Below are 12,709 nucleotides of genomic sequence, written 5' to 3' on the forward strand. Positions count from 1 at the left end.
TTCCAACTTTCCATGGAGCTGACTGACAATTTTGAAATGATTCAGTGGATTGCCAAGTATTGATTAATTGTCAATTCTTGAAGGTGTGAAGTTTGTAATTGACCATGCGCATTGAACCATTATTCCTAGACAATTGATGGTTGGGGATGGAAATCTTCAAAAGATGGATTTCATGTTTCAATACAAAAAAACTGTTTTTGAATGAAACAAACTTTCCTTACGAAACAATTATCTTTATAATTTACATGTGAAGTAAGGATTAGCTTCAGATTTTAAATAAAACTTGAACAGTGGCAATTTTCTTTCTCGGCCGCTGCATCTACACATTTCCAGAAACATGATTAGCCAACAAGAAACGTTGAATAAAGATTAGATTCAGAAGGAGTGCAACGATGACAGATGCCAGAATTCACTGTGCCTTTTTTTTTTTTTTTTTTTTTTTTTTTTTTTTTATAACAGAAACAGTGGTAGAAGTTCGGGAATGTTGCCAATTGAAGTCTACAAGGGTTTTTCTTTGTTTTAACAAACAACAGTTTTAATTGAACAAAATTGCATCTGGATCATGGTGCTCCAACAGTGCAATATGTCTGAGGACATCCTTCTTTGTGATGATACCCAGAAGTCGCCTAAGGAAGACAATAGAAACAGAAAATTTATATTTGCTTTTTATTATCACAGAAACAATTTAAAAACGAAAATGAAGGAGGTTTTAAAAAAAGGAAAGGCAAAGAAAATTATTTCATGGCATTAATAACAAATATTGACTATTAATAAATAACAATACATATACGCGTCATATATCAAGCCAACACTTTTGAATGCGTTTTGTTCATTTCCATAAAAAAGCTTCCATTCCTAAACTTTTTATCCAACTTTAGATCTAATTCTAACTTCGGAAATAGTCAGCTAACGTACTTCCTAACTTCTGGTGTGTCTGCTATCAGAAAGAATGAAAAGGTAAATCAGTTCCTTTGCTTTTTTTTTCTGTAAGGCCTATATCTCTGCATGTACTCTTTTTTTTATTATTATTACATTTTTCTGATTATTCTTTCTTTTAATTTGATAATCATTGAAAAGTTTTTTTCAATCTTATTTTAATTAAGAATTATTAAAATTAGTTTTATTTTTTTTAAGAACTATTGAAAACACTTTTTATACATTAGTTTTATTTAAAAAAAAAATTTCAACAATTTTTAATTAAATTTTTAAATGTGTTTTTATATTAAAAGTACATTTTAAAATTTTAATTAAGAATTATTTTTTTTTTTTTTTTTTTTTTTTATTACATTTTCACCCCAAACAAGGCAAATTGCCACTTTGGTGTAGGGGGCTACTATCAGGGGCAACAACTACTGGGGTACTATGTAGGGATTTGGGCAGCAAGGTGTCGGTTCACGTTACACTTGAACTTCTGCACGTCAGTACTGTTGGGGAAGCAGGGACCTGGAATGGAATTCCAGAGTCTTGCGGTTCTGGGGAAGAAACTATTGGAGTAAAAAGATCTTTTACATCTAGGGACCTCTACAGTGTGGGGGTGGGATCTAGTAGCCTGTCGGGTTTGTCGAGGGTGCTCGCGTCGTGGGGGCACAAGTGATTGCAGTTCATCAGAGCATTCACCACTAAAATACTTGTAGAACAGGCAGAGGGATGCAACATTTCGTCGATGGGACAGAGGCTGAAGCTTAGATGCCAGTTCAGGGCCTATCAGATTTGCGACTCTCTTTTGAACCTTGTCAAGGAGCGAGAGACTAGTAGCAGATGCACCAGCCCAGATGTGGCAGCAATACTCCATACATGGGCGAATGGTGGCCTTATAGAGGTACAGGACACTTTCGGGTGTTAGTAGTTTTCTAGCACGGTAGAGAGAGCCCACCTTTCTTGCAGCGGCCCTGGCAATGCCTTCAATGTAATTGTTCCAACTCATGTTTCCTGTGAACGTTAGGCCAAGGAGTTTGAAAGATGGACTCTCAGATAAAGAGTCGTTGGCCATTGCTATTGGTGGTAGAGAGGGTTTCTTGTAATTATTGAATGAAACTAGTTTAGTCTTGGCAGCATTGAACGCGACCAACCACTTTTGTCCCCATTCCACTACAGATTGGAGGTCTTCCTCTAGTGTTTCTGCCATTTCTTTAGAAATGTGTTCATTCGTCTTCCTGTCGTGTCTGCCATAGAGTGTAGTGTCATCAGCATATATACCCATCTCAGAGGCAATGTTGTCGGGGAGGTCATTTATGAATATCAGGAACAATAGAGGTCCAAGGATAGAACCCTGGGGCACTCCCGCATTTATATCATATTGTTTAGATGTGCGACCGTCGAGGACTACCTGGATTTTTCTCTTATCTAAGAAGGATTTAATTATGTTAAGTATTCTACCAGTGATACCGTATGATCTGATTTTACTGAGGAGACCCTCATGCCATACCCTGTCAAAAGCCTTAGATATATCTAGAGCTACCGCTCTGCCTTCCCCCGCTTTGTCCAGTGATTGGTATATACGTTCAGAGATCACGGTGAGGATGTCTGCTGTGGAACGGGCTTGTCTAAATCCATATTGTTTGTCAGTCAGTAGTTTAGCATCTGTAAGATGATGGATTAGAGCGTGGTTAATTATGGTCTCAAATATTTTGGCAAAAAGTGGAAGGAGGCTAATGGGGCGATAATTTGATGGGTCTGTCCTTTCACCAGAATTCTTGAATACTGGTACAACAGAAGCAGTTTTCCAACAGCCCGGAAAGCAAGCTTCATTAAGACATTTGTTGTAGAGTTTGGAGAGAACTGGAGCTACTTCGGCTGAGCACTTTTTTAATAGCACAGCTGGGATAAGATCGGGTCCACATGCTTTTGAGGTGTCAAGGTTTTTTATGATAGCATGCACCTGAGCAGGGGTGGTTTTCAGATCGTCTAGTGTGGCGTCTGTCCGCATAGGAAAGTCAGGTAGGGGGTGGTTGGAAGGGTCCAGTGTGGAGTTTGAGGCAAACCGACTGGCAAGCATGTTAGCCTTGTCGGTTGCTGAGGAGACAACCTCGTGATTGTTGGTTAGTGGGGGAATTGTCGATTGCCCATTATTTACTACACTGTTGTAGATTTTCCAGAAGTCTCGAGTTCCTAGTTTTTGTGCTTCGATGCGCTTTTTAGTGGTTTCCGTAAATTCTCTCTTAGCTGTCGCTATTTCTTTCTTAACGTTATTTCTAGCTTCTATATACTTCAGTCTGTTTGAACTGGACTTATGTCGGTTAAACCTACGGTATGCATGCTGCTTTTGAGTAATGGCAGTTGCACAAGTCGACGTAAACCATTGGGGAGAGTGGGGCTTACTATAAAATTTCCGCATGGGAACATGCGCTTCGATTGCAGTTTTGAACCAGTCAGTGGTCTCGTTTGCACACTGTTCAGCAGGGAGAGAGAAAATATTTTTCCATGGAGCATCTCTAATTAGTTCCCTGATGGCTTCCCAGTCAGCCTTATTATAATATCTCGTTGTTTTGAGCACTGGCTCTTCAGTTTTGGGTCTAGAGTTTAGGGCGATTTCAACCATTATCACTGCATGATCAGCGTTCCCGAGTGGGCTGTGGGCCTTCGCTATGCAGTCATCGGAAATTAGTTGGGTTTTTTTTTTTTAAATTTTTTTTTAAATAAGAAGAATTATTGAAAACAATTTTTATTGTATATTTTTCAATAATATCCTTTTATTGTTATTTGAATAAATCACTTAACAGAAATACTGAAGAACAATAAAAGTGAAGGAACTGATTTGCCTTGTCACCGCTTCCGGTAGCAGACACACCGGAAGTTAGTTGTTATATTTTGAATGAGAAAAGATGGCAAGTGACTGCAAAGTCTGTTTTCTAACTTAATAATCATATATTTTGAAAATTATTTATTTCTGTGTAAGAATATAATTATTCAGAAAGTTTCTTTTTGTTTTTGTTTTTTATAGCATGCCATGTGTATTTCATTTTGTGTGTTCAACCACATACAATAGAGTCAAACTTTCATTGAGAATACACCTAGAGAGGAGCTTATTGACTTTGGTTGATGTGGAGTACATTATCAATATAACATGGTTAAAAGAAAGCCAACTTTCGGTCTTCAGTATGTAACATTCAGTGCTCATAAGATTCTACAGTGGTCCTCGGGCCCCCAAAATCAACAGAGATTGGACCATTCCTGTAATGACCTGGTCTCTGTTAATAGCAGTGTAATGCTGATTCTGTGTAATTCTATGAAACTAAACATACCAGTCTCTTTTCATGCCTCGGTCGTAAAAGCCTGAAGTGCACTTTGTCACTCATATCTCTTTCACCACTCTGGAATCAATGAACCCATCTCTTAACTGTGCTGACATCAACTGCATCAGTAGGCGTAAGTGAATGTTGATCTGTTGAATTTTTTCTGCATGGAGGAATTCAATGACACATCTTTGCTTCTGACACAAGTCCATAACAGTAGTTGACTTTTTTTTTTTTCTTTTTTTTTTTTTTTTGAGTCTCATACCTTCAATATCTGCAACATAGATGAAATTTTCAGGTCATAAATGCATAAATTCATCATAACAATACAATTTGCTATCTCCATTAACACTGAAAACGAATACCATGAATATTATAGTCCAACATCTTTTCCCATACACTAATTTATTGGCCACTTAGTAGTTTTTCCAATACCTTTAACCATTTTTACCTTTGGTTTACATTTCTAAGCTAATAAGTTTGACCCACTATTTGTTTGTAAGTATCAGTATAAAATGTTAGGTGTTCAACATTTCAATTTAATGTAATAATAAGGAACAATTTTCATTAAATTGTAATGATTTAAAAGACATCATTTTGTTCCTTTTAACTTACCCATTATGAGTGACAAGTGTCTGCCTGAGTCCTAATTTACGGAACATTGCTACAACTGTTTCCATTGTAGATTGATCGGTGATGGTGATTGGTGACTGAAGAAGAAAGAAACACAGAATAGTTTTTAAAATATTACCATTTAAATGCATATTTATATATTTATAAAATACAATTACGTTATTAAAGAGTAAATCTTTAACAAAGCAAAACTTATCAAGATAAGAAAAGCTCAACACTATTAAGAGGAGCAAACAAATAAATGAAAGATGATGAATAAAAGTTATATATAACTTTATTATATCATTATAACAAAGAAAAGTTAAGGGGAAAAATTAAGAAAAAACTCATTGTTCTGATGATATAATAAAGTTCATTTATTCCTTATCTTTCATTTAAAGTTATATATAAAACATTAGCATAGTACCCATCGAAAATGACATATTTGTTTAAATATTATCAATATTGGATCTGTTCACTTGTAAACAGATGTTTAAAGAATTGCTGGAAAGGTTGTTTGGTTGTATTTTGTTTGTTATTTGGGTTTTATGTTTTTCTGAAGTGGTTATTTGGTTATGTTTGTTTGTTGTTTATAAGGGTTTAAGATTTTGTTATATAATCTTGTTTCTCTTAGGAATTTCAGGATATTGCCAGGGTTCACTCCGTGAAAAAGATCTTTTAGACTACCTTCACGGTAGTACCGCATTCATATCTGCTAAAGATCCACACAATCTATCAGGATATGTTTCACCGTGTAAAGCTCATGACATGACACACAGAATGGGGCCTCTTCGCCTTTTAACAGGTACGAGTGAGTGATCCTGGTGTGTCCTATTTGAAGTCTTGTCATTACTGTTTCTTCTCTTCTTGTCTTCTTCCAGCTAGAGGTCCTGCCCTCCGTTCTTTTCCCGAGGTTGGGGTTCACCTGCTGGAGCTTGTTATTCTTGCAGGCATTCCATGACTCCTGCCACTTGTAAGTGATGTATTTGTTGATTAGTGGTTTGTAATCAGTGTGAGGTACTTTTGTATTGCTGATATTCATTTTTAAAGATTTTTTTGCTGCTGTATCAGCTTTTTCGTTGCTTTTGAGTCCTATGTGGCTGGGAATCCAGCAGAATACGATGTCAGTGTTTTTGGAAAGGGAGGGGATTCTTTCCAGGAGGTTTATGATTAAGGGGTGGTTCAAGTTTTTGTTATATAATGACGTTAAGACTGAAAGTGAATCAGATAATATTAAGTATTTGTTTGACTTGGTTTTTTGGATGATGTCTAAAGCTAGGTCTATGGCTGTTGATTCAACACTGAAAATTGAGCAGTTGTCTGGGAGACGTTTTTGTAGTATAATGTTAGATATGGCTGCACTTTCAGCTTTGTTTAGTTCTTTGGAGCCATCTGTGTAGATGTGTGTCCAGTTTTGATATTGTTCTAATATATTATTGAAGTTATTTGTATAAGTTAGTGGATGTGTGTTGGATTTAGAAGATTTTGTTACATTCTTGAGGTTTAAATTTACCGATGGCTGTTTAATTAACCAAGGTGGAGATTTTGGTTTAAGGGAAACCTGGATTTCTGTGGTATCTATTTGGGCTTCTGTAAGGTCTTTTATACATAGGCTGTATGGTTTAATAATATTTTCTCTCCCATTGAAGAAGTTTGTGTGTTGTGGGTGGAAAACACAATTGTTTGCAGGGTTTGATGGACATGATGAGAGTTTTAAGCAGTATTGAAGGGCTAGTTTTTTTCGTCCAAGTGTCAGTGGAGGTTCGTTAGACTCTGTGTATAGGCTTTCCACTGGTGAAGTGGTGAAGGCTCCAAGAGCCAGTCTTAAGCCTTGGTAGTGTATTGTGTTTAGTTCTTTTATATATGATTCTCTGGTTGCCCCATATATGAAGCATCCATAATCCAGCTTGGATCTTATTAAGGAACGGTATAGTTTAAGTAGTGTGGTTTTGTCAGCGCCCCAGTCAGTGTGGGCTTGGACTTTGATCAGTTTAAGGCCTTGTGACATTTTGTTTTTAGATTTTTTTATGTGAGGTATGAAGGTCAGTTTCCTGTCGTATATGAAGCCCAGGTACTTGTGTTGTTCAACAACAGGGATGATATTGTTTGGATAACAATATCATCCCTGTCGTTGAACAACACAAGGATGGGATCATGGTGAGTTCTTTGGAGTTTACAGAAATGGACGCATTTTTTTTTTCTTTTGAAAATTTAAAACCATTTTCTGTTGCCCATTCGTTTATTTTATTTAGACAAAGTTGCAGTTTTCGTTCAGCTGTGGTTATGTATTTTGATCGGTAGCAAATGAGTAAGTCGTCCACGTATAGGGCACAGTTAGTACCAGGGTTTATGTTTTCAATGATTTTATTTATTTTTATATTGAAAAGGGTGACGGATAAGATGCTACCCTGAGGTACCCCCATTTCTTGTTCTTTTTGGGCTGAGAGTGTGTTGCCTAGTCTTAATTAGAAGTATCTATTATTTAAGAGATTGCAAATGAATTCTGGCATTCTGCCCCTAAATCCAAGTTCATATAGGTCTTTTTTAATGCCATATTTCCAAGTAGTGTCATATGCTTTTTCTAGGTCAAAAAAGATTGTCATTAGGTGTTCTTTTCTGGCAAAATCTTCTCTGATGAATGTTTCTAATCTGATAAGGTGGTCGATGGGGCTTCTATTTTTCCTGAAGCCTGATTGATATTCTGTTATCAGGTTTTTGCTTTCAAGATACCATGTTAGTCTTTCATTGACCATCCTTTTGAAGGTCTTGCATACGAAGCTGGTGAGGGCAATGGGTCGGTAATTTGTTGGATCTGAATGGTCTCTTTTTGGCTTAGGTATTGGAATTACTATGGCTTCTTTCCAGTTTTTGGGGATGTTATTGTTCATCCATATGTCGTTGTATATTTGTAGAAGGTAGTTGAGAGATGGTTCTGGTAGGTTTTTTAGAAATTGATAGTGAATTTCGTCAGGGCCTACTGCTGTATCATGAGATTTTTGGATTGCCTCTTTTAGTTCTGTTCTGTTGAATGGTTGGTTGTAATGTTCTTCGTTTTTTGATTCGAAGTTAATTCTTTTCTTTTCTTCGTTCTGTTTTAGGGTTTGGAATTTCTTTGATTGGTTTTTTGATGAGGAGTTTATGGAGAATTGTTCAGCTAGTTTGTTTGCAATATTTTCTTTGTTAGTAATTTTTATGTTATTGCAAGTAAGGTGTTTGATTGGGTCTTTATTGTTTTTCCCAGATATTTTCCTTACCATCTCCCATACTTTTTTGATTTTGGTGTTTTCATTTATTTTTGATACAAAGTTTTTCCAGGTGTTCCTTTTTGCTTCTTTGATGATTTTTCTTGCTTTTGCTGTTTTTAAATTGATCTACGTTTTCCTTAGTTGGATTCTTTTTAAATTTTCTTAGTTTGGCACGTCGCATTCTCACTGCTTCCTGGCATTCTTTGTTATACCATGGTTTGTTGACTTTTATAGGGGGAGAACTTTTTGGTATGTTTTCTTTTGCAATGGAAAGGAGTGTATTGTTGAAATATATTATGTGATCCTCAGTCTGGGTGTTTGCTTCTCGTATCAATCTAGATTTGCAGGAATTTCGGAATTTTTCCCAGGTTGCCTTTTTTAAATTCCAATAGGAGGGTTTGTTATCTGGTTCTGGGTTTTTGTTTTCTAGTATAATTGGGTAGTGGTCGCTTCCGCATGTATCATCACGTGTTTTCCAGTTGTAGTCCATAAATAGAGTTTGGTCGCAAATTGCTAAATCAATAGCTGAGAGAGTGCCTGTTGCTGGGTGTAGATATGTATTTTCTTTGGTGTTGAGTAGGCATAATTAATTTTGGTTAAGTAGCGTTTCGATTATTTTACCACGTTTGTCATTTCTTGTACTACCCCATAGTTCGTTGTGGCCGTTTAGGTCCCCCATTAGTATGAATGGTTTTGGTAGTTGTTGGATTAGGGCATTTAGTTCAGTTTCTTTTATTCTTTCACTTGGTGGGATGTATAGTGAACAGAATGTTATTGTTTTATGGAATGTTGCAGTTATTGCAACAGCTTGCATGTTTGTTTTTAGATTTATTTCTCTGTGTAGGATGTTTTTGTTTATAAGTAGTGATGATCCTCCTGTAGCTATGTTTGAATTCTTGTTTATGTAGTTATATGAGCAGTAGTGTTTTATATTAATTGTATTATCTTCTTTTAGGTGGGTTTCTTGTAGGGCAATTATAGCAGGACAGAAAGTTTTTATAAGGAGTAATATTTCTTCAAAGTTGGGTTTTGTTCCTCTTATGTTCCATTGAAGTATTTTATGAGCCATGGTTTGTCTTTTTCTGGTTTTATGTCTACGTCCATAGTTTCGATGTTTGCTTGGGTGTTTCGGGTTTCAGATCGCGAATGGGGTCGCGGTGGGTGGTGGGGTCCTGATCTAGAGGTTGAGCGGGATCTGTTTATATTGCTTTTATTGGTAGCAGTCTTATGGGGTTCTTTTGGGGTCTGTTTATTTTTTATGTCGTAGAGGTTGTTTCTAAGGATGCTGTTTGGAGTTTAATAGGTTTTTGTGGTAGAGTTTTAGTTTGGGGACTTTGTTTTATTTCGGTTATATTCTTTAAAAAATCTTTACTTTCTGTGATGGTTTGTTTCATGGTTTTTTTTAAGTCTTCTATTAGTTTTCTCATTTCGTTGAGTAATTTCATGAATACTTCAATTTGGGTGTTTGAGGGATTTGTTTTTTTTGTATTATTATTTGGTTCAAGGTTAGGCTGTGTATTTCTTTTTGTTATCTCAGAGTATTTTGTGTTTTCTGCTAGTTTATGGGCTTCTTGGAAACTTATGTTTTTGGTATATTTTATTCTGAGAGTTTCTTTTTCTTTTTTCCATTTTTCACATTCCTTTGAGTTTGCGCTATGATTTTGATGGCAATTGATGCATTTTGGTGCGTTTTGACAATCAGTATATGTTTCTTTGTCTCCGTATCTCATGCAAGTTGGTGGTCGTGTACATCGATCTTTATGGTGCGCGTATCGTTGACAATTGTGACACCTGACTGAGCTTGCTATTACAAAAAATCTCGGGAAGGTTTGTTTGTTTATTTCAGTTTCTGAGTCTGAGCTAGTCAGATCAGAAACTTCTGAATTACTTTTTTGAGGCTTATAGTGGGCCATTTTTGTATTTCGTAATTTTCTTCTCTCGTGTCCCCAACCCACCCTGGAGCCCTATATGGGAGGTGTTGGGGGGGTATTTGCCCCAACAGCAACAGGGATAGACGGGAGGTATACTCATCTCGTTGGTGGACCTAAGCACCTGTAGTTCGTCCATTTTTACTAATAAAATTTTTTTTTTTCAAAAGCCTCTTTTTAGTAAGAATATTTGTTTTTCAGCCGTGATAAGTCCATTTGTCCAGCGAGTTGATTGACCCATCAGCCACCGCTTTCTAAATCTGTTTATTGTAAAAAGGTGGGGAGTGCGAGTGGATTTTTTTTTTTTTCAGGTTTAGAGCTTGACGTGACCAGCTGATTGATTGGATTGGGCCGTCCAACCGCCCGTCCAGTACGAGGCCAATGTGGAGTGTTGCAACTGATACCTTTGTTTTCCCTAGGTATCAGTTACACAGCCACCAGAATCCCTTTCCTAGGTATTACGGGTCGCCACCCATGGCCAACAGGTGGCCCCATTGAGAGGTTTTTACTCTCTGCAGGGGGGGGGGGCAGTCGGTGTATTCTTATGCCCCACCGACGGGGTTGGGTAGTAGAGATAGAAAAAGAAAGGAGAGTGGGAGCTGTTGTTTTTGTTTTTATTTTTGCAGAACATAATTAAGTTTTACAAAAGAGAATAGAAAACAAAAACAGAAAATCGATGTAGGTGCATTTCGTCTCAGGACAGCTTGATCAGGCAAAAATCTCATTTTGCAGGTCAACTTAAGAAAACGAGTACCATTTTAATCTCCAAAAAATAAATAAACCTTTGTTAATTGCTTTTAAATTAAACTAGTGGGGGTGGGGAGCGCCCGGCCTTACCTGGTCATAAATTACGCTTAAATATGATATTTTAATTTGTCCAGATTTCGTACATATTATTATAGAGTTGTGACTTCAAAAGTAAAAAAAGTATTTGAGTGCCATCAGCTCGAATCGAAACTGAAAGCAAAACTGTAGCATTCAAAGCTGGTGATGTTAACAGTGTACCAACGTGACACACATATGAACTGATTGAAAATAAACTAAGATGAATGTACAAAATGTATAACAACTTTCTCAAATTTTACTCATTTTGGACCCTTAAAAACTATTTTAACTGGCTAAAGACCCATAAAAGAATAGTCCATAAAAAATTCAATCATTTGAGGCTCCTAGCGCCACTCTGCAATTTTTAGTTTCGGAAGAGATAGTTTGAAAATATGGAGACAAACAGACAGAGTGAGTTTTATAAATAAGATTTGTTTTTTATTTGGAAGAAGAATTCTTTTTTTGCAACCGTGATTGACTTGAATAACAACTTTGTACCAGCACAACAATGGAGATGATCACAGCCTGTGCAGTGAATGCAGACATGCGTGATCATACATTTTTTCAAAGATCAAAGTAGTGTTCCTTGTTTTGATTTTGTACTTGATTTCTATTTCTCTTGTGGAGGTGTTGAGAATTTCAATATTAACCAAGAGGCACATCTGCCCAGCTATCATTGGTTTAATCCTGGCCAATAGTTGTGAAATGTTGCCAATAAAGGTAATTGATCAATGGAAGTTGGAAGTCTTTGTTACAATGGCTATCTTCGGCACATTCTGCATTGTTGCAGGCCAACTGTGCTATGAGTGCAATTTTCCACCAACCTCTCAACTTGAAATCTCTTCATTACAACGACATTAGAATCTCTCATTACAGTGATGTCTTCAATAGTTCAGACATGCATCTTATTACCCAAACCAGAGAATTCATTTGCAATGTAATCCTTCCTACCTCTCTGCCTACAGAAGTATATCCATTGGCAGCTTAGGATATGGGTGACAGCCATGATGGAGTACTGAGATCTCAGGTCTACAATTAGTTGATCTTCAACAGTGGAATCACAATTAACTAACCATCTCTTGTCTTCTCACTCAACACCGCTACAGTTCAGGATGTCAATTTAGATCACTTTGTGCACCTGCTTGTTTTAGTGATGCATACAAATTGTAGACATTGCAGGTGATAGATGTTTGGCCAAAGGAAAAAGGGGGGTATAAAAAATTGAAAATATCTCTGGTAGGAGTTTGGCTACCCAAGAGATGTCTTTCATTTCAAATACAATGACTACCTTATTAAACATGGTTCACATTGAGAAAAATAATGTTGAGATTATTTGCAGATAAGCCCCCTTTGAATGGACACTGTCTAGCTGTTATCTCTAGTAGTATTTTTAGTAGATATCTGTAGTAGTTAGCTTCTGGGTGGTTGAATGTTGACCACTAACAAAGGTCAAAATGTAAAATTTTCGGTCAGAGATGAAATTATTTGAGAAGATGGAAAGGGGAGGAGTTAGAATCAGCCCCTGAGCATGACATAAGCAATTATTTTTTCTGCTGACTAGCAGCTAGTTGGGCAATGTGTGGTTCTCAGGGCAAGGTAAGCACTTCCAAAAATTTAATGAGAAAAATCAATTTTTCAAAAAAATTTCTTCAGAAAATATGTTTCTCGAAAACGTAAATAAAAGAAGTTGTCGTAAGTTACCATGTCTAAGATTCTTCTTAGCTTCAGTGGAGTCGGAGTCATCACACCTTCATTGGGCGGGACATGAGATGTGAAGTAGACAATCGATTCATTTGTAATTCCGTCAAGCAATTTGCGTGCATTACCTAACAAAAGATATAAATGAAAAAACATGTTTATTAGTATA

The 12,709-nt window shown here is 36.6% G+C and overlaps 1 protein-coding gene across 2 annotated transcripts in view; it reads right to left on the reverse strand.

The window, feature by feature from the left end:
• Positions 1-408: 408 nt before the first annotated feature.
• The window catches only part of LOC145277636 (H(+)/Cl(-) exchange transporter 3-like), an 86,187-nt gene continuing 73,886 nt past the window's right edge, over positions 409-12,709 (reverse strand). For both annotated transcript variants that reach the window (XM_080129215.1, XM_080129216.1), the window contains exons 18-20: positions 12,544-12,668; positions 4,848-4,942; positions 409-626 (exon numbers count right to left, since the gene is read on the reverse strand). In XM_080129215.1, coding sequence (XP_079985341.1) covers positions 536-626; positions 4,848-4,942; positions 12,544-12,668 — 311 coding nt within the window. In that variant the 3' untranslated portion in view covers positions 409-535. The remainder of the gene's footprint in view (positions 627-4,847; positions 4,943-12,543; positions 12,669-12,709) is intronic.

Source organism: Euprymna scolopes, chromosome 6, assembly GCF_053919585.1.
Source record: "Euprymna scolopes isolate OS-2025 chromosome 6, ASM5391958v1, whole genome shotgun sequence".
Lineage (NCBI taxonomy): Eukaryota > Metazoa > Mollusca > Cephalopoda > Sepiida > Sepiolidae > Euprymna > Euprymna scolopes.